The 22,134-nt window shown below is 40.3% G+C and overlaps 2 protein-coding genes across 6 annotated transcripts; one reads left to right on the top strand and one right to left on the bottom strand.

Moving 5' to 3' along the window:
* Positions 1-1,806: 1,806 nt before the first annotated feature.
* Positions 1,807-15,578, bottom strand: smap2 (small ArfGAP2). Of its 4 annotated transcripts, none has more exons than XM_026299802.1 (10): positions 15,444-15,578; positions 6,285-6,418; positions 5,458-5,622; positions 5,311-5,370; positions 5,154-5,207; positions 4,960-5,017; positions 4,469-4,626; positions 4,164-4,344; positions 3,537-4,018; positions 1,807-3,361 (listed from the first exon to the last, which is right to left on the bottom strand). In XM_026299802.1, the coding sequence occupies exons 1-10, from the start codon at positions 15,547-15,549 to the stop codon at positions 3,236-3,238; spliced, it is 1,524 nt and encodes a 507-aa protein (XP_026155587.1). In that variant the 5' UTR covers positions 15,550-15,578; the 3' UTR covers positions 1,807-3,235. The 4 variants fall into 4 exon arrangements, with proteins under 4 accessions (XP_026155587.1, XP_026155588.1, XP_026155589.1 ...); XM_026299803.1 differs by having other exon boundaries at positions 3,221-3,361; positions 3,537-4,015; XM_026299804.1 differs by lacking the exon at positions 5,154-5,207 and having other exon boundaries at positions 3,221-3,361.
* A 71-nt stretch (positions 15,579-15,649) lies between these two features.
* trappc3 (trafficking protein particle complex subunit 3) lies at positions 15,650-21,627 on the top strand. Of its 2 annotated transcripts, none has more exons than XM_026299807.1 (5): positions 15,650-15,777; positions 17,602-17,699; positions 18,783-18,882; positions 20,008-20,190; positions 20,789-21,627. In XM_026299807.1, coding segments are annotated over exons 2-5 (405 nt in total). In that variant the 5' UTR covers positions 15,650-15,777; positions 17,602-17,697; the 3' UTR covers positions 20,909-21,627. The 2 variants fall into 2 exon arrangements, with proteins under 2 accessions (XP_026155592.1, XP_026155591.1); XM_026299806.2 differs by lacking the exon at positions 15,650-15,777 and adding an exon at positions 16,453-16,763.
* The last annotated feature ends 507 nt before the right edge of the window (positions 21,628-22,134 follow it).

The following is a 22,134-nucleotide window of genomic DNA, read 5'->3' as shown; positions in this document are numbered from 1 at the left end:
ATCACAAATATTTCTCAAGTGTTTATTGTGCATAACTTTCATATGTCCATATGTTCCATGTCTCGTTTTATACTTCCAGCAGAATCAAAGTAGCGTTAACATTTTTTTTTTTTTGCTTCTGTCCAATATTTATTTCCATTCTAGGTCAGTTTTTGATGTTTACCAGTCACTGAGGAAAAGAAAAAAAAAACGTTTCACCAGCTCCTGGCCGTGTCTGCTGCTTGATGCTTGACAGGTAGTGTGTGATGAGTTTCAGAGCTTTTTAACTAAAAACAAACAAAAAAAGGAAACAAATCTTGATAGATCCATGTTACAACACCAATCATGTATGGTAGCCAATTTTAAATCAATACAAAGTAGATGATTGTAATCAAAACAATTTTTATTTTGTATATTTTCACAGGGACGGGTATCATGTTACATATTCTCAAATCTAATTGACTAACTTGTGTAAACATGAAATCAAAAGGGGTTAAACATGAAAAAATGCAGTAGTAGTAATATACAGTACATGTTCATTAATCTTGTTTAGGAAACAAAATATACAAAGATATTCTGATAAAGAACAAAACGCACAATTTCTCGATTGACAAGTACATAAAAAGATACATTCCTTTATTTGCTTCCGTTTCACAGAAAATATACCAAACATAAAGGAAGTGACTACAAGCAACTGAAAGTTAGTCACAAACACAAAAGCTCAGGAGAGGCCTTATTGCCCAAAGAGATGGATTTTTAAGAAGCATTCTTTCATATCGAGCTGCTACGGTGCAGAGATGACACATTCTCTTATGGTAATATTGCTCGCAGCAGACAAGGTGACTGCTGCTGTCACACGGTTTCCTCACCTGCCTCCACATGAGCTAAATATTAAAAAAAAAAAAAAAAAAAAAAAAACCTGCAAAGAATATACTATGAGTTTCTGAGTTGTGAGAAATATATATTACTTGTTTACCGGCAGCAGTTATGAATCATATTATACCAGTGTATATTCATTCACTTACATTTTAGCGGCACCTTTTTTTTACCACTCACATTCAAAGTGAAAACTTAAAAGCAAAGTGCTTTTACAAAAATGGAAAGACTGAGATTATTTACACTCGCTTCATGCATTTATAAGAATTAACACATTTAGAAACACTTCCAGAGAAATCATGACTAGTTCATTTGATTTGCGTGGGCTTGTGTGTAAGGGTTAAAAAAAAAAAAAAATTACTTTTTGCTTCACAATGTGATTTGGCCTGGTCACAGTTTGCTTCTAACTTGATAGTTAGACATCTATGAGTCAAACTCATCAATTCACCAAAAACAAACAAAAAAAAAAAAACACACACTGTTGGACGCAGAACATTCAAAACACACAAGTGTACGTCAAAGAATATCAAAAACTCCAACAATACTCAGGCGTGTGCATTAAAAAATAGTCCATAAAATTGTGAACACATTGAGGACACACATTCATTAGGATTTTTTTTTTCCTGGTCTTGGTCAGAGATGTACAGCAGAGAGAAACATTCAGAGATACATACTGCAGAGACACATTCGTATATAATAAACACACAGTACGCACGATCAGAGCTAGATAAATGTTCTCCTCATGCAGTTCAGTGGAAGCATCTGAAACATGGCGGACCTGAACCTTAAACTTTTCCTTTGTCTCTGTCCCAACCTCTCTCTGTTTTTCTCTTATTTACAGACATTCAGCATTATATCTGAGGCCCTATTGTACAAGGTAGACTTTTACACTGAGGTGTGTGAGCGCTTATATTGTGACACTGCATGCAAGTGACTTTTTTGACTGTCCCACCCTTGTTGAGGAAATAGCACAGTGAGTCATAAGAGCAAGTATGGCCAAACATACTGTTAAAGGACTGAATTCATCCATCCATCCATCTTCTATACCCGCTTTTCCTGGTTCAGGGTCACGGGGATCTGCTGGAGCCTATCCCAGCTCTCTCTCGGGTGGAAGGCAGGGGTACACCCTGGACAGGTCACCAGGACTGAATTCATTTCTCTACTAATCACTAGTTAGGTGGCTATACAGTAAAGCACACTAGAACACTGTACAACCATACAGTTATAAAGCTAGCGTTGATCTTTGGTCTCCTAAAATCCAGTTTAGGACTTTTGACACTAAAGTCTCTCTAAAGTCTTTTGACACTAAATTAGATATTCATTCTAAAAGAAGCCCTGTGTAAATTAAGTAGAAGACATCATAATGAAGGATTGTTTAGGTAGGATTTGTGGCTGCTTTAACTTGTGAGAGAGTGAGGATATAGGAGCTTACCAACACATAAAGGGATTTCTAATTGTTAGGTTGGATAACTTAAGTATTTTATATAGTTTCCTCTTAAGATTTTACTAAATTTCCCACTAACACGAATCCAGAAAAGTTGATAACTCCCTTTCTCTTCTTCATGCAGCTTGAAGGTGTGATGACATTGGGCATTCAGCTGAACCTATTTTAATAGAACTGAGTATCATGCTTTTATTATACCTCTGTCCAAAACAAAGGGCCTATTGTTTCAATAAAAAATAATCATTTCTAGTGGGAAATCTGTCCAATAGTGGTCTGTGTGCAGTGCAAAGAAAGTTTTAGTACAACTGAGTACAACTACAACCACAGTGGTTTGGAGAATAGTTGAGATTCTGTTGTGACACACCGGTATGGCTGGTTTAACGAATTAGAAAATCTTAATTATACCTCAGCCTTGCAGCAAGAAATATGTTGCTCCTTGGCAACATGCATTCAAGTGCGTCGGCAGATGAAGCCAGGGTAGACTAACTTCACTGTCCAAACTACTGAAAGAGACAGACAATGCTTTTATGTTTTTCTGACTTTAAGAAAAAACATTACACGTTTCTTTTAAGTCAAACAGTTAGTGACCAACCAGATTCAGCAGATGTGCGTAGACACTCACAGAAAGGCTAGGTGCAACGAAAGCCATGTCGTCCTAACCAGTGGCCTCTTAACCCTGTTGTCTAGGTTGTTATATGAAAATGTTTCGAAGGCAAGCATGGATGTCTGCAAATCATGACCATGGTTGAGACGCGAAAAGGATGCATGGGCCGAGAAGAGAGAGAAAGAGAGGTAATAGTGGTTTCCCAAATCATTCTTTTTTTACACCTGTCTCCTCCTCCTCCTGCCTCGCACTGGAAATTATCTTATGGACAGTCTATTCCGCAGATTCATGTCTGGGTCACTGGTGTTACATCACCTGTTGAACAGATGAGTTCATTTCCAGATGTGTGCTGTCATGTGCGTTGAACTCGGAGCTGTTGAACCTCCCATGTGCTGACTGTTGTAGCTCATCATGCTGCTGGTGTTGTAGATATTCATGCCAGCCATGTGTTGAGTCATCTGAAAGCCACAAAACACGCAGTGAGTTGTGATTAACACAACTGTTGCTATTTTCTGTATTTATATTATTATTATATTGTAAAACAAATAACAACAAACAAACTGTTTCTTCACTGTTCCCTCCTCCGTTTTAGGTGCAGGATCTAGGAAAAGACTGAGGTTTTCAGACACACACCTGGGCAATGTTCCACTGTAGCTGCTGGGCTTGCTGCACTCCGTACATCTGCTGGTGGGGTAATGTGGCCAAACCTCCAACCTGCTGTTGTGCTGTCATTCCGCTCTGCAGCTGCTGTACCATCATCCCACTCTGCTGCTGTCCCATAATGCCATTCTGCTGCTGTACCATCATCCTGCTTTGCTGCTGTCCCATAATGCCATTTTGCTGATGTACCATCATTCCACCTTGCTGCTGTCCCATCATGCCCTGGGTCATCCCTGTCATGTAGGGCGATGCCACACCGCTGCTAGGCTGAGCCATGACACCATGGGCACCCATTAAGCCATTCTGCTGAACCCCCATCATGCCGCTCTGTTGATGTCCCATCATGGCCATCTGTGATGTCATCATGGTGCCTCCCATTGCACCTGCCTGGGCTAAAGAATGGTACGAACCATATGGATGTGTCGGGTATCCCGTTTGGTTCATGTATAAACCTGCTGACAACAATTACAGTTAGAAAATGGATGAGACTAAACATTTTGTTTATTGTGTGTATTTTGATTATCAATGTAGACAACATTGGTGCAGGTGTAAGAAAAGACAGAGAAAACAACATCTGAGCAAAGTCTATCTAGTTCTCACCATGTGTCGCCATACTGCTAGCGTGCACTGAGGGGGCGGAAGCGTACAAGGACAGAATTGAGTCCTTGGACAGTTTCTTCACAGTGCCCTCCTCTGCTTTAGGTGTAGGATCTAGGAAAAGACTGAGGTTTTCAGGCACTGAGGCAGTCACCCTGCTCTGAGGCATGGAGCTGGAGACATGCTGGAAAAAGGGAAAGGGTTGCAGTGCAGCATGGACAGAGAAGAAAGGTTTTCAATGGTGGCAGGATGCTGGAAAGTGCATACATACATACATTGCACAATATGTACAGTTTGTTATCTCCTACCGTAGTTTTAGTCGAGGAAGCAGAAGAGGGTGTTGGCAGAGAACTGAAGAGATCCAGTGCAGAATGTGCCAGAGGTGGATTAGAAACTGCTGGGCTCTCATTACTGTTTGGAACACATGCTCCACTACTAGACACTGCAGGGCTTGGAGCAGGGGCATCTAAATGAAGGTAGACAGAAACATGCTTAGAATATTGTGTTTGTCCTTTCTGATGCAGGCGGAAAACATACAATTAATTTTATATTTATACAGCTGTTAGTTTTTGGTTATAACTGAGAAAAATCAATAACAATAAGAGGATCCAAATGGAAATGTTGCTTTCTGGGTGCTTTGACATTTGAAAAGGACACCCGTGAAGCTCGCTGTGTAATGTCATAAAAAGGGTAGAAAAATCAATATGCCACTGATTGTACGAATAATAATCCATCATACAGTTGTTAGAATTACTCTGTAAATAAGAGTTAGCATGTGCATGTGTATTGGGTAGAATACCTAGTCCAAGCAGGTCTGTAACAGACTGGAAATCTGTCTTTGGGCTGATTTCTTTTTTCTGTCACAACAAAGAAAATCAATACAATTAATGCATCAAGAGTACACTGATGAATGAGCCTAGATCCAAAAAATTTTTCTTCAGGCTCCCTGTTGGTGAAATGACCTTCCCACGTGAGTCACAACAGCAAAATTACCTCAGTTAAGCTTCTTTTCACTGACAACTCATCTTTTCTTTGCTTATAGAGCACCTGCAGAGCGTTACAGATCCAACACATTAAAGACAGGTTAGGCTCAGCATTAATCTGATAACACTGCAATGTAACCAATATGACCACGCTATGAGGTACTCACCGGTTTCATCTTCTCAAACACAACAGGCTCCTTAGGTATATTGTCGCAGCTCTTTTCTTTCTGCATACAGAAAACAAGTGCTTTTTCTACTGATGATGGGATTGACACAAACCTTGACACAAAAGTACTTTATGCATAGAGACTTACCCTGAGCATCTGGATGTCAATGACCTTATCCATGTACTTCTTCTTGTCATACTTGTCCCTGATGAAGATCTCTGCAGACTGGTCTGTCTCGGGGCGCTGGAAGCACTCAGGCAGGAAAGCCTCATAGAGACGTTTAGCCTTGGCATTTCCCATCTCCTGAACACACTGAGGACACCAAAAACAAAAGAAACATAACAACCCAAGTCACATTGTTAAAGCAGCCTCACAAAGTACAATATTACACAAGCACAATATTTCCAGTGATACTGAAGAGGATTCTCACTAGAAAGGGAAAACAAAAGCGCTGACTACAGAAATTCATTCAGGGAAGCATAAGGCTGACTTTCTTGTCTATCAGGCCCAGGAAAGATCAGCTGAATACAAATGAGAACGTGTCTACTGTCTGTGAACAGTCTTTTCATGCTCAGTCGTTTCCTGTTCCTGTGTCCACTGATCCAGGTTGATAGAAAGTTGAAACAATTGACCATTTCTGACATAACTTTGTGTGTTATATTACAGTACAATACTCTCAGGGAGAAACTATGCGAAGGTGTTTTTCAACATGTCAAACTGTACCATTAAATATGCTTATACATATACATTTACATAAACCTATACATGCAAACATCTGCTTCCAGTAGCTGGAAAGCAGAACATGACGGCTTTAGTTTCTGTTGTCAGATAACAGTTTTTGGAGTTGGTCTGTGATACCTAATAATCAAATGGCCATTTAATGTCTGTTTGGGAAACATCACACTGTATGTCACTCATTAACATGTCGTGAATGTCCCCATCTTGAAATTTGTATCCGTAACATGTGCTCTGACCTGAACCTGCTCCTGTGTCCACTGATCCAGATTGACGGATTTGACCTTGGAGATGTGGACCCCCAGGTTTCGATGGATTCCAGCACAGCGAATACAGATGAAAATGCCCAAATTCCAAGATGCCCATCGTGGACCTGGTAAAAGCAAGGTGACACAGGAAGAGAAGCGTATTTGTAGAAATACTACTTAGGAGGAAAACAAAATAATTAGGTAATAAAAAAAAACAAACAAGGAATTTATATCTTGAGGTGTAAGAAGGGTAAAGTAAGTTGAAGAGAGAACTGGGTGATGAGGAAAAACACTGATTAATTTAAGTCCAATTATAGAGAGACAAGCCTGAAACCTCAATTATGAGTTTAATCCAACTGGGAATACATCTAATCCCATGTAAATCATGCAGTGTCCTGACACGTAATGGGATCCAGTGGGAGAGTTTGCCTAGATAACTCAGACTGAGAAGAGAGAGGGGGAGTAGAAAGTCATTCAACACGCACACACACACACACACACACACACACACACACACACTCAGAGCCTGGATACCTGCAGGGATGATTACTCATGATCCTGTGTGTGTAGGAGCAATGTGATCTGAGTGGGAAATTTTGTTCATCTTACTTCTATATGTATGTTTTTGGATGCATTAGAGTGCTGTGTGCCGCATATTCATCTACATGCTGTATATAAGCTTAACAAACATGTTTGCCTCTATGTATCTGTTGGGGCTGTCAGGATCTTTGAACAGTTAACATTTGCAGATGTCTTTATTTCCAAGGCTATTTTTTTCACATGCAAATTATTCAAGCATCCTCTTCAGAGACTACAGTCAGTTTCAAAGGGAATGCTGACACTTCTCTCCCTACATCCCTCTCTCTTCTCGCCCCTCCTCCTCTTCTCTTTCCTCCATCTCTTCCTGCTCGCCCTCCCTAGATCACTCTCTGCCTCTGTCTCCATCTCTCTGCTTGCATCCTTGCTGGAGGTTGGTGCACTGTGGCCTTTACACCACTAGGTGGAAGAGCAGTTTTCGATTTGGATTTTGCTCTTCGGTCAGTGGAAGTCATTGTGCAGTGTTTAAGAAAGGCCATTCTATGTAAATGAAAGAGGAAGCTGGGTGCCACAAGAGAAAAGCTTCCTCTTTGTGGCAGCTGTGAAAACAGTCTGACTGCAGAGTTAAATAAAAGCCTCTTGTCTTAGTTGCATCTTAAACTATGAATGCTAAAAGAAATGGGTTACCTTAATAGGACGCAATTGTTGGACACATTTTTCATGTGTTTCTGTGTGCTCAGTCTTTAGGCTTCATTTGTCAGACTGAATACAAACAGGCATATAATGCAAAGATCAGCACAGAGAGCAAATCAGTAAACACAGGGTCACCAGACAGAGTATGTCATCATCCTGCCCGTCTGGCTTCAGCATTATCTGTCATGCCAGCTAATAATAGTAGAATTGCTCCACAAAGCCTGCTCAACAGCTGTAAACACTGACAGAGAAAGACCTTCAACTGTCTTGAACTCTCCAAATACTGGAATTAGTTTTTCCTCTTCATCCTCATTGCAATGCTCCTCCTGTGTGTTGGTTGCCATTTCTTATCTCTCTCATTCACAACCGTTACCACCCTTCTCTTCTCCCCTCTCCATCCATATCTCTCATTCACACTTCTGTTTCTCCCTTTCTGTTATATTCTCCACCCTTATGTTCTGGGGTTTCACTAAAGTGCTGTTCTCCTTGTGTTGCATAATGTACTGATTTTACATCTCTTTTCAGCTACACTAGTAGTGTGGCTCTAGGAACACTGACATTTTATACAGATAATCATATTTCCCAGAGGATGAATTCTGCTGACTCTGATGATCCCCTGACTCTTCATCTAGCACCACCATGAGGCTCACATTAGTCTGACTGAATTGTCTCAACATCCACTGACTGGACTGCATTGAAATTTGTTGCAGACATTAATGTACCCCTATGGATAAACTGAAGCAACTTTGGCGATCCTTTTGTTCTTCATCCCAGTTTATGCCCATTACTATTTCAGATATTTGCAAGCAAATGCTTTACCCTCCACTGTCAGCTGTACTTTGTACTTTGTTCACTACACCTGAGCAAAACCTGTTAGCATGTTAGCACGCTGATGTTAATATTTAAATCAGAGCACCACATGCTCGTGTGTCCAGTTGTTGAAGCATAAGTGTAGGTCTAATCTGCTTACAGTAGGGTGTTACCAGTGTTTTGAAATCCCTGTGGTCAGGTGTGGACAGGACTGTGCTGACCAGGTGATCCGGGGAAGAACAGGGAGGACAGAGCTGAAGGTTAGAGATTTAAAGTGAATCACACCTGCACACTGCACCACAGTAGCCTGTTTGGATTCGTGCAGTGCGGTGCTTCAAAAAGAACCCATATACCATATGTCTGTCCAGCAACAGTCTACACCTCCAGGTGCTTTGAACAGATATAGTAGGAAGAGAGTAGGAGGAATGAATGTCTAAAAAAAGGAAGGAAAGATTGAACAAACAATCTGTACAAATCAGCTTTTCTAGGTTTGCATTGTGGTGGATTTCTCTGCTGCTGAATAAAAGAAGTGAGTAGGCTTTATCTTTTCTTTTTGTAATCATAGAACAAATACCTTGTCTGAGGTATAATTAAACACTTCAGGTTTGACGAAAAAACATGGTCTCATTATTTAAAGGGCAAGCTATCCAAAAGTAGAAGATTTGCATAGGCGAAAGATGAATCATCCTGGTGAAAGAATGACTGGTTGTGGTCGTCAAACATGCAGCTTGAAGCACATCATGGGAGGAGAAGGCAGAGCTGGGGCGACAGCCAAAAGTGAGACAAACAAGAGGGGATTTTTATAGCCATCAAATGGTGGACTTTAGCTGTTTGGTGACCTGCTGGGATGTACAGGGGGTATGACGAGCATGAAGTGCAAACACACATCCATAATGAACCTTTCTTTCAGTCGCCCACACACACACATTTATTTCTATTACACTTGTGGCAAGTTATATTGGCTAAATACATTTTTATCCCCTTAACCTAAACATGTATCTGTTTTCAAGCATGTGCCAAAATCTAGCCTAATATTATTATGTGAAAATAAATGGAAAATTTCTGGTTTAGCCATAAAGCTTCGAGGAATTTCTCCTGTTTGTTAGACAGTAATCTAGATTGGATTAGAGCCCCAAAGGAAAGTAAATAGAGTAAATAACAGCCAAGGTTTTTGGCTAGAAAAGCTGATTCACTTGATAAAAGAAGACTGTTGGCTAATTCCTCTTTTTTAGTTACTTTGACCATTCAGTGTTTTTATGGTTTTAAAGTCTGAACAAAACAGGCTCAATGACTCAAATAAATGTGGAACGTCATATCTAGAACAACGGAGCCCTTGGTTATTTCAAAGACCGCCTTTGAGGGGTTGGAAAACCCATGCCCAGCAGATTAGAGCTAGTGTTGCACATTTGTTCTTGTCTGGGTTCAACACTAACATAGTGTCTGTTTGCCAGCAATTGGAATTAGTTGCTTTTGCAACATTTCCAGGACTTTTTACAAAGAAGGTCACATTAGATCTTAAGGGAAACCTCAAATTTATCGTCCTAGTTATATGTAACTTTTTCAATGTTGAAGTGATTTATTTATGAAAACACAGGTTATTGTGCTGGTTTGTTTGATAGTATGATGTGGCCTTATATCTCTACTCCGTTATCTTTGCTAGCTTTATATTAAGGATGACAAAGATAAGTTTTGTGTGTCTTTAGTGACTTTCTTTGTAGTTTTGTGTGATGTCCTCCTTCTCATAATGTGAACTTTTCAGGTATGCACAACCCTAACCCTAATCCACATTAGGGTATGCCTACAGTATGTCACACAGAAACACATTTATTCATGTACACTCCCCACTGACTTGCACACACTCATGCAAGAGCAGGTGCATGTGGCTCATTAGCCTATATCCCACAAGGATAAATAGCTCTGTCTGCATGCACCCAGTTAATCCCACAGAGCCTCAGTCACAAGGGTTCCTACGCCCTCCAGCACCACCACACAAACACACACTCATGTGTGCACATGACCAATCCTCCAGTGCCTCAGTACCTAAACCAATCCAGAAACCCTGAGGCCAGCCAATGACCCAGTCCCAGTCTGAGATAAACAGATGGAACCCTATTGATAATTTACTAATATACAGTCACCATCTGTGTTACAATGTGAGTGTCAAGACCGTGATCCTGCAGGTGACTCACTGAGGTTAAATGGGTTGTGCATGAAAAGATGAGTAAGACATTCCATCATCATAAGCTTTAGATTTTTCTCAAAACATAATTTTAGTCTTTAGTCTTAGTTTTATGCTTCATTTTATCCTGTTACTGACACTATTGTTTGTGTAATTTTAGTCTATTCTACACTGCCAATGTGTACGGGGTGTACCCTGCCTCTCACCCAGCATCAGCTGTTACTGTTGTGAATAGCTTCATTTTGAGGCTGCAATAAGTTATGCAGTAAGTTCACTGTAAGCTCTTCTTGGTATTTTATGCCCCTCCTGTTCAGCAGCGAGGCATTTTCCAGGTAACCTATGCACAGCAAACAGATATTTGACCTTAATGCACTTTTTGTGTGCTTTTTCTATCATACATAGGCCTACTTGTTCAGAGCTGGATTACCAACTGCCAGGCAGGCAACTGTCACCGCCCTACAAAACTGAAGGTTCACTCTGTGGCAATCGGTGTGTGGTAAGTTGACTGATTTGTAACTTTGGAAATATGGCAGTATACACAACTAACACATGACATGATAAGAACATCAAGAGGATATGACTTTTTTACGTCAGAAAGGTTCTGCTTTAAAATCTAGCTTGAAAACCTTTGGTATTTCCCCAGTGCTCTGCCTAATATTCCTAATGTTTATTCAAAATACCACATAGCAAAACTGGCACCATGTTATATTCCAGGAATAATGTACACTCATTCATGCCCACACAGTCGCAGGATCGGGGTTATTAAAAAGGGACACAGCTGCTTGATATGCACCTACCAGGTTAATGCAGCCATGCCAGTGTACTGGAGATAGGTATACACATTGTAATATACTGTGTTCTCTATCACTGTGTCACCCTGTGTGACTCTGAGCTCTATGCCAACCAGGGGACACAAACAGCCAGTCACCTTTATGTTTCAGTGGAAATCCCTGCTGGCTTCTGATTGGATAAGATTAAGAGGTGGCAGGGGAGGAGTCTGGGTAGTGGTAGCGGTGGTAGAGGGATAAAACATGACATCGCCAGGTGATATTGCCACAGCAACCAGGACCCAGTGTGTATGTAAACACAAGTACAATGGACACAATAATGGCGGTCAGCTTTTATACATCAAGTGCAAAGACACACGAGCTTGTGCACGTGCACAGCCCCTTGGGACTAAAGCTAGAGGTGGAAGTGTTGAGTACATTATGCACCTGTCTTTGCCCCCCCTCACACTATAAGGAAGTGATACATACAAATACTACAGAACACAATGCTGTGTGGTGAAAATGAGAAAAACAGGAACCACAAAGCAGCACAGGAAGCAACCTGCATTAAAAAAGATCTATCTATCTATCTATCTATCTATCTATCTATCTATCTATCTATCTATCTATCTATCTATCTATCTATCTATCTATCTATCTATCTATCTATCTATCTATTAAATTTCTGAGATTTTTTTTACAGCAGACATAGATAAAGTAGGGATTGCCTGATAGGGATCTTAATGTGTCTTTGTGTCTTTTCATGGTCTGGAGTAAGCATGTTCTTGTCTCAATGTATTTTGCCACTTCCTCTTTAGTCACCCAGGGGGAGGAAGATGTAATCTATGTGAGAGCAAACAAGATTAGACCAAGCGTTATCACTAGCCATATGGCCAAAAGCCTGAGTTAAAGGGAGGAATGAGAACGGACAAATGCGTTTAAGGTGTGCACATGTGTGAGCAGACGTGGATGGTTTTTTGAGTGTGTGTGTTTCTCATTAAAGAGTAACACACATTTAAGATTGTCCAAATCGGTTGGGAGGTAAAATGTTTCTCTTCAAGCAATCAACCTAGATTTAAGCATCAGCCTATTCATTAGCATAGTCCTACATAAAAAAAGGTAGGATATAAGAATAATGTGTGACCTTTCAATCAGTATGGAGCCATACATAATTACATTATAAGATAAGAAACATAGGCCATGAAACATGTGGCTTAGGTTGTATTAATAGACCACAAAATGATAGAGGGAAAATGCTAAATCTTAATGCTAAATCTCAAGTATCCTTGGCATGTCTGTGGTTGTTATTTTCTCCTCTAACCCCTTATCTCATCTGCAGTCCAATTAGACCAGTCTGCTGCAAAGTGAAGTCACACCAATCACAAAAGCAAAGCACTGGCATGCTTGATGACCACATGTGCTTTAAATGTGTGAGAAAAAAATTAAAAAAGATCGGTTAGAAATGAGGGTTTTTTTTTTCCAACATCAATCAAACTCATGTAAATGAACTTTGCACATGTCGCTGATGTGGAAAGAAAGGTCAACCACATCACAAATGCCGTAATGATGGTTTTAACTATTTATTTTATGTGGTTGTTGATAGTATTCTAGTCCTACATGTCATGTCTTTAGATAAGCTGCAAAAATCTGATCAAAAGGTCTGAACAGGTGTGTCTGCTTGAAATCTAATGTTTGCAGTTTATTAAAGGTCGACCAAAAGCCATATGCACTAGACAACTAAGCATTCAGGGTGCCCCGGTGACATCACATCATCTGAACAAAGTACTGTACAAACCTTGATATTGTGTCCTGGGCATGTATGGAGTATTTCTAATACTGTTTGATAAAACTTTGCTTCTTTTAATGAGGAAGTGGAATGTTTGAAAAATTTAGGCAAGAAAACAAACAAACAAAAAAAATAGTATAGTGCAATTTAAGTATAAAGTATGGACAATTTACAGTGGATTTGTCTCTAAAAGTATAAGATTTACAGACAGGACTTGCAAATAACTTCTGGCTCACTACACTTTGTGGCAAATGGATTTCCATTTTGTTTTAGCTAAAACCTACTCCAAAACTCACTCCATAGCTTATTTTCCTAACACCCCCTTCCATTTGCTGTTTCTCATTAAATATTTGTGATGCCAACCTCAGCACTCAGATCATTTTTACCTGCATTTGGCAGCTAAATAACCTGAAAGAAGTGGTGCCGAAAAGTCACCAATAAAAAAACGAATTGAGAGACTGAAGCAAACAGAGAGCCAGTAACATTAGGAGGCCTATTGCAAAAGAACAATACGCATCAGCTGAGATGATTCCTTGACACTAAGGTCAGCTCATGTACATGAGGTCAGACAAACTGTTTGTCTCCACATGTTTGAGATTACAAATGTTTTTCTGCCATAATTACACAGCGTAGTAAATAAATCCAAAGAACACCTGAAAACTCTCTCATTCCCTTCAGTCATGGAGCAGAAGATATACCTATAGATTAAAGCCTAGTTTTTAAATCATGACACAACTGAGACAAGTGTGTACCTTGACACTTCATACAGTATAATCTGCTGCTTTCCTGTCAGTTTGTCTATGTCTGTGTCAAAGAAAGAAACACAGATATAAAAGTCAATGCGCTGTTTCCTGCTGAGCACATCATACTCCCTATTAAATATGGAAAGATGTTTACTCCCATCATTTATGAAATTTTCATAAGGAGTTCCAAGGATGTCCCCTGCATGACAGGGTGCAGTCGTTCACATTCAGGGACTTCAACTGAGAATTTATGACTGAGGTTGCAGCAACAGCGGCAGTGATGTGAAAATATATGCTGAGTGACACGCAGCAGTACTGTTGAATTATTTCTCAGACAAGGTATGGGATCACAAGGCCCATTTCATCAACCTCAAGGGCAAGTTACATCAGAACAAATGAAATGGTATGAGTTATGGTAGCACCAAAATGTAGAAAGTATATATGTTTCCTACCAAACCCCACATAACTTGCAAAAAAAAAAAAAATTTTAGATGTACAAGCTGCAATAACTAATAAAGATGCTTACTGACAGTGAACTCAGGAGACTTGTTAACTGACAGCTATAATTTATGAGTGGGAACACGCGCTGGTTGTGAAGTGGTTTTGAGTGTGCCACAGTTTTACCTGCTAATGTGTGGACCCTCTGTATCGTACAACACACGTTTAGATTGTTTTACAGTCACCGATGATACGAACTTATTGACAGTTCATCCTAAACCAAAATAAAGACGAGATATTAGCTAATGGGTTCGTTGATTCAGTCTCTGATTCAGTGTACTTGTTACCAAAACAGCACTGTTTACCCACCAGTGTGGCAGAACAGGTTCTGCAAACTGAAGGCACAGTTCATGGCCTCATTGAGCATAGAAACACGCTGGATATAAATGAGTTGTGCTAGTGTGGATCAACATAGAAATAATACTAGAATACATTTTGTAAAGATTGCCAAAGATTATAATGAGAACATCCCAAGAAATTAAAAAAAACAAAAAAACAAAAAAACATGAGGGACCTTAGCATGTCGCAACAATCTGAATAATGCATTATGACATTATAAAACACTGAGCACCACATGTGAAGGGTCCCAATAATGAGGGAATGTTTCAGGATCAATGCAGTGACTTTTTGAGAGGAGTGGGGCTTCCCTGTGTCCCCATCTGCACTCACCCTGCAGGAACAATGTGTTCAGGTTGACTCAGAGTCAGTGCAGGTGTCTCTAACCTGTCTATATGTGCCGCTCCAGTGGTTTCCACACTGGACCCCAAAAGGTCTCGCAAGGTGTTCCAATACCTTTTTCACTGATGATCACTCATTACCTGTAATAAAGCTGTCCTGTCTTCATTATTCTGAAACTTCTTGTATTAGAGCTATTCCTTTATAAACCTATTATTTATTGTTTAACCTCCTGTGTCTGTCTGTTTCTGACAGACTGTGAGTTGAGGGAGCATGGCATGCAGCTACATCATGCCATGCTCCAGCCTTATAAAGATGTGGCCCCGTGTCTTGCACCATAGTGCGCCGTAATTGGTCGAAGCCCGATGAATGCAACGCCGCATTTTGCAGAGTAGTAAACGAGCTAGAGGGTCGAGGGATGCACTGACCATCTGCAGGCTGCACACAGGACAGATCACCCACCTTTTGATTCGCAGTCAGCGCAGTATTTATTCTCCTCCAGCGCCAGGAGAGAGTTGAGTACAGTCTGGTATCTGTCAACGTCTTTCACAGATTTGCCCGTCATCATCGCAATAGTCCACCTCCTCCACAGCCCCGTGCCGGCTCCAGGCAAACAGCCTCTTCTTGGACAAAATGAGAGCGGTGTGTGCAGAGGCGATGCGCTCAGTTCCTCTTCCTCCTCGATGTGGAGCCCAGCGAGTTTGGTTCACCACTATGGGATGACTGTGTTTCAGCCAACCAGCATGCGGGTCAGTGGAGGTTCGGGTTCCCTGATGAAGACGGGAAAACACGACATGTGAGCGATGAGACTCAGTGTGCAATGTGGACTTTAATGCCCATCTGTGACCTCACTGACTGGTACTGAGTCCTCCGTCTCTCTCTCTCTCTCTCTCTCTCTCTCTCACACACACACACATACACACACAGAGAGTCAGGTTTCCATCACGTCAGGGGCCTGCTTACCCTAAATCTCTCAGCAACCCTAAAACTGAATGATACTGGGGGCCTGCTTTTTGTCCCCAAAGGATACAAGATATGACAGTATGAACAAATGTATGTCCCTAAACTAACACCCGCCCGTGCAATAAAGGGTGTCTAGTCACTACCCACATACTTAACAAAAATCATTTTACAGTTGTGTTTTCATGCTTTGTGAGGAAATGCCAGCTCGTTTGGTTTGTCAAAAATACACTCAGCTACTGAGCAGACAGCACTAATCACATATACTGCCACCCTGTGGTCAACCATGGGTGGGCTTTAGAGAGGCAGTGCTCCTGCTTCCTCCCCGGGACGCAAGGTGGCGATAAAACACACTGTGCCACAAGCAAAACAGCCGAAGAAATGTTAGAGCGACAGCTGACTGAACCGCATCAAGCACCGGAAACCCAATGAGTTTGGCTTCAAAATAAAGCTTAAAAGACGTTTTCTTTTAAACAAAATGAATTCGATGTGCAAGACGTGATAACAACAGCGTGTTTGCTTTTATCCACTGAACTCTTTCTAAAATAACGCTACATAGTTTTATTTCCATTCCGTGCATGTGTACCACTCACGACTCTTCCTCCAGTGCTTCTTTTAGATGAACTAAAACCGGAAGTTTGTTATATTACAAATACCTTGACTTTGCTGTACCCTGTGTGACTGAACTGGTGATTACGGAAATAGCAGCTTAGCCTGAATCAAATAAATAAAGGATTAAGATCGAGTCACTACCTGTGTAAACGTCCAGCACTGTCCACAATGTCCAGGCAGTCCAACCGAACAACAGACAGCAAGAAGATGGTAGGCGACTCATCGGCTAACCTAGTTAGCCTGTGTAGCAGCATGCTAACGTAGCCAAATGTTAACAAGTGTACTGCTCTTCTTCAAAGCAGCGTGTCAGTGATGAACATGTGTTTGTGTTAGATAGTTTTAACGATGTGTAAAATATTTGGATTCAGCCGAGAGTTTTAATTCATTGCTGGACATGTCTGACTCTGACAGGAAGTGTCATTCGTTGTAGCACACAAGCTAAAGAGTTAGTTAGTCTCCACAGCAGCTTCATGTGCTCATGTGTCACTGCATCAGTTTCCAAATGAAATCCGTAAAATGCAACTGAGGCAGAGATGCATGTTTATCTGGACGAATATGAAACAGCATAACTACTGACTGAACTACACTGAATGTCCAAATGCTAATAAAAACAGCTCCAGTGAAGTTGGTATTGAGCTACAGAATGGCATTTAAATGTGCCATCACCATAAATAACATGTCAGGGATGTGTCAATAGTTTTAGTTAGGGTTTCATTTTTAATCAGTTAACATTGGATGGTATTAGTTATACAGCTGCAGTGACGACTGACTGTGTGACTCAGTTATGGTTTGTTATAAGTAACTTATACACTGAAACCATACAGTGTAAAAACGTCCACTGCCATAAAAAGTGTGGTCCTTATTCCCACACCACCATGAGCTACTCCCTATATGTTTTATATCGTTTCACACAGACACTTTCTCTGTCAATATGCATCTACCTGAGGGTGGGTTGGTGTTTTGCTTTGAAAGAAGAAACCAAATATGTTGATCTTTGGTTATCCATTCACTTCTGAGTGTATGTAATTTATGTTGTTTTCCCCCATAGAACTCTGAGCTGTTCACGCTGACCTATGGGGCCCTGGTCACCCAGCTTTGTAAAGACTACGAGAACGACGAAGAAGTCAATAAACAGCTAGACAAGATGTAAGTCTATTTTCATGATCTATGTTCATGCTTGAATATGAGTTGAAAATAGTGTAAATTCCAAGGCAGCACGCTCTTACTTGATGAATCACATTCATCTTTACCAATGGTTTATGCACAAAAGTAAGTTGTTCCTGATCACATCTTTTTTTTTTTTTATTAATTGGCATAAATCAAGATTTATTTATTTCACATCTGTTTTCATCTGGTCTTATATTAAAACTTTTTAATTAACCAAAGAAACAAAGTTGAATGTAAAAATATTTACTTCTCTTCTTTTCTTACAGCAGTTAATTGTGTATGTCAGTACAATTCACTTTAATAACAGACCTGCCCAGCTGGTAGAATTTGTTAACAGTACACTATGTAATACTACTCACAGTGTATACACTGAGTACCCGAACTAAGTTGCTTTACTGCAGCATGGTAAAGTTTTGCTTCAACAAAGGGAAGAGAAATTATTTTTTTCTGACCACTTGGGTGTCACCCCCATAGCTTCATACTGCGTTGACACAAACTACTTCTTTGTTCATATCTCAAGCAGAAAGAAGAGATAACTGAGTTTTATGTCTCAGACTTCTGAATCAGAGAATTCCTCTACTTATGAGGATGAGAACACTGATATGTGTATACTGCAGACAATTCCCCAGTAAATTAAGTTTAGGAAAAAAGTGATGGTCTTATAACTGTAAAAAATCTAAACATCCCTTCCTGCTGACAGGAGCTTGTAATGTATGTATTTTGCTTTTCTGGTCTGTGAGATGATGCTTGTCTTATCTGGCCTTAGAAGGCAGTGAGTCTGCACTGTGCTCTCTGCCTGTTGCCAGTCAACTAGTCAGAGACAGACCATTTTAGGAGTTGGATGCATCAGTTGGCTTCATACATTGTAGTTAGGATAAGTTGACTTGACCTTCTAATCAGAATTAGCATCACTTGCCAAGTGACCAAAAATGGCTTTTGGACCATTTCAAACATTCTTCAGTCTCTTTACAATCTGCAGTTAATTTCGTTTTGGTACATTTCCTTTGCTATAAAGAGGAAAAATAACCTTTTCTTTTTCATGCTTCTCTCACTCTTTCATAGGGGCTATAACATTGGAGTGCGTCTCATTGAGGACTTCCTGGCACGCTCCAACATCGGCAGGTGTCAGGATTTCCGAGAAACAGCCGATGTCATTGCTAAGGTAATCGGAAAGTTCCTGGCAGTCTGAGCGTGACCGTGCACTTGCCCCAAGAGTCAGGGATGAAAAAGGAGAAAGAGGGAAGATATAAAAGAGAGGTTAAAGAGCGTGATCTTGATGAAATGTTTCAAAAATGATTCATGAAAGAAGAGGGGGGGCAGTCATAGGGATAAGGACTGACTGGAAAAGGTTAAAGTCCAAGGAAATGGTTCTGCATGGTACTAAACATTAGCCCAAAGAAGCTTTTCTCTTTGCCTTGCTTTATTTACACTGTGATATATATTCCTATTGTCATATGCTGGTCTTTTTCTTTTCCTCTCTCCATATATTTCTGGCCTGATGTTTATTTTAATATATCCTTACCTTGTTTTGCAAAACGACACGCACAGTAGACAACCGACTGTGTTTAGCACTCAAGGTCTAATTGCTGTGTGCTGGGGAGCCATTCCCCAGATATAACTCAAGTCTAGCTGAAAGAACGGGCTCATGGTCATAAATTAAAGGGTAATGTCTGTGAATGAAGAATGCCACAGCATTTTGGAGGGTACAATGATGGTTTTCCTCAGTATACCACATGACCTGCAGCCAAACTCTAAAATCACCTCAGTCATTCCTCATTTAAATGTATATGGCAGAGGACTGTCATATGGTCGAATCAGATTGTGTACAGTTATGAATCTTAAATCATTATTATTTTGATTTCGGTGTTTTTAAAATGTTATTACGTAGATGTAAGGCCGCGCTACTCCTCATGGTCATTTTACATATACGAATGAATTCAAAGCACTCGATCGGATGTTTGATTTTACACTGCGCGAACACATTTGCCGTCCTTCCTGTGACAAAGGGCTGCAGAGGAATGGGAGCAACAGACAGCAGTTATCTGGAAGCAGGTGTGTATGTACTGCTAGTATTGTGCAAATCAACACTTCCTGCAGCTGCTTCACAAGGAAAACCTTCCAGCAAAATATACAGTTGCTGATATTTACTGTGAGGAAACTGCAGGAAAAGCTCAGAGATAGTCACTGGATTGGGGTAGTGGTAGTTCATTTAATGTTAACAGAAATGAACTATTTTCTGTTTTCTTTTTTTTTTTTTATCCACTCCTCACTTGGTTGTGGTTGTTAGATTGCATTTAAGATGTACCTGGGCACCACTCCCAGTGTGACCAACTGGAGCCCAGCAGGAGATGAATTCTCCCTCATCCTAGAGAACAACCCACTAGTAGACTTTGTGGAGCTTCCAGATAATCACAGCACGCTCATCTACTCCAACCTGCTGTGTGGGGTCCTCAGAGGAGCCTTGGAGATGGTAAGGTCGAGTATTTATATGTCTTTTCATGCTGCTCTGATACATGTAAATAGGGCTGCAACAACTGATTGATATTATCGATTAAAATTTGATTATTAAAATAGTTGGCAATGAATGTATTTAGCGATTAGCTGGATCTAGGGATGTTTTTCTGTTATGGTGGTCAGACAATCAGTCATCCAGTAAAATGTTTATGGTTCTCAAATCAGTTTATACAGTAACATGCTCACATTTGCTTTCAGTGTGAAATTCTAGTAAACAAGTGCCTTTTTTTAACGTAAGAAAATGTAAGATCTGTTCAAATGTCACACATAAAGATAATACATGTGTAGCAAATCTGTTAAGATTCATATTTTGGCAGTTAAATGTTGAATCCAGACGTACTCTTTTGTAAAAGACGATTAAATGAATCATAGAAAACATAATTGACTGATTAATCTATGATTAAAATAGTTGTTTGTTGCAGCCCTACTCATTTACTTCATTAAAACATGATACATGTGCATTTCAGACATGTTGAAAATACACCATACATGACAATATAAATGACTAAGCTGTACAATTTTGAACTTGTAACTGATTCATGAATGTGACTTAGGTCCAGATGGCAGTGGATGTGAGATTTGCGCAGGACACACTGAGAGGGGACAATGTGACAGAAATTCGCATGAAATTCATCAAGAGGATTGAAGAAAATCTCCCAGCGGGTGATGAGTAATAGAAAGGGACTAGAAGTTATGCAAGGAAGGCCTTCATTGACAGACTGAAAGGATGAATCAGCCGAACTCAAAACATCAAGCTGAGTGGTACATCTCAGTAGCCCAAGTAATTTTCCTGTCCCTTACTTGCAGTCTTGAATATTGTCGGTGACATGCGAGACTTTTTAGGTCTGTATTTCTCACTTTAAAAGATTCAAAGGAATCTATGGTGAAATTAGAAAAAAATATTGTCTTTCTCACAAAGCTTTTCTGTCTGTGCTGTTGTTTTTCCCCAGAGGAAAAAAGAAACACTATGCGTTATTAAAACATCCCACAATATCGTAACATGACCCCTACTACTCTGACTATCTTTGCATGGCAATGATCAGCAGTCGAGGTTGAGGATTTCTGTCTGATATTTGTTGTTACTCTTAAGGGGTAAAATAATTCCTCAGAACATTTATCTCTGACATCCCATATTAAAAAGCCACTTTTTCTTCTGTTGATTTTCTGAAGCTTCTGTCCTGTTTGTTGACAAAGTGATTCGCTTTCCTGGTTGTCTGTTTCTTTTTTTGGTGCACAGCTGGAAAACTTTGGATTGTAATGTTTTCATGTTTGTCTTGTTTTTTATTTTATTATTTTTATTTTAATGAAATCACATTCTACATTGCGGCCAATTGTTTGGCATAATAATTTATGTAAGTTCATAGTTCAAATAAATGCGACATTTTTGATGTGACACTTTTCTCACGTCTTTGTAAGACTAAAGCGACTTGGCACTTTCTAACATGCCTGGTGGGGGATCTGGAACCATTTTAACTACTAACACACACACACAAGGCATACTGTGTCCTATGCACCAGCTTGTCAGTTCTGCTTCAGTGTACTGTGGGAGTGTTGCACTGCAGCGGCTCTGCAAAGGAAAACAATAACAGATCTAATGCTACTCTTATGTTTGCTCAGGGTACCTGGAGGTAATGTGTGTGTGTGTGTGTGTGTGTGTGTGTGTGTTTGTGGCTGCCTAACTAACAGTCCCTGCTGCTTGGGTCTGGTTGTCACACCTGTGAATGGCTTTACATCACCCAGAAATAACAAACACAACTTCTCATTTACGGCCACCACACACCTTGTCAGTAACTGAAAACACAGACGACCATTCACACACACACACACACACACACACACACACATACACACATACACAAATCATCACTGGTCCTGGGTTAGAAGCAAAAATCTGGTCTGG

This window comes from Mastacembelus armatus, chromosome 11 (genome assembly GCF_900324485.2).
Source record: "Mastacembelus armatus chromosome 11, fMasArm1.2, whole genome shotgun sequence".
Classification (NCBI taxonomy): domain Eukaryota; kingdom Metazoa; phylum Chordata; class Actinopteri; order Synbranchiformes; family Mastacembelidae; genus Mastacembelus; species Mastacembelus armatus.
The sequence above is the reverse complement of the archived record's forward strand: the minus strand, read 5'-3'. Positions and strand labels throughout refer to the sequence as shown.

Bases quoted from the DNA above. Each gene is read 5' to 3' on its own strand.
- smap2 (XM_026299802.1), bottom strand. From the start codon at position 15,549: ATGATGACGGGCAAATCTGTGAAAGACGTTGACAGATACCAGACTGTA. The intron at 5,623-6,284 runs GTCAGAGCACAT...TGGTGTCCTCAG, and splicing joins GGACACAGGAGCAGGTTCAG to TGTGTTCAGGAGATGGGAAA. The intron at 4,627-4,959 runs GTATTCTACCCA...ACCTTCATTTAG, and splicing joins TACAGACCTGCTTGGACTAG to ATGCCCCTGCTCCAAGCCCT.
- trappc3 (XM_026299806.2), top strand. From the start codon at position 16,722: ATGTCCAGGCAGTCCAACCGAACAACAGACAGCAAGAAGATG. The intron at 17,700-18,782 runs GTAAGTCTATTT...ACTCTTTCATAG, and splicing joins AATAAACAGCTAGACAAGAT to GGGCTATAACATTGGAGTGC. The intron at 18,883-20,007 runs GTAATCGGAAAG...TGTGGTTGTTAG, and splicing joins CAGCCGATGTCATTGCTAAG to ATTGCATTTAAGATGTACCT.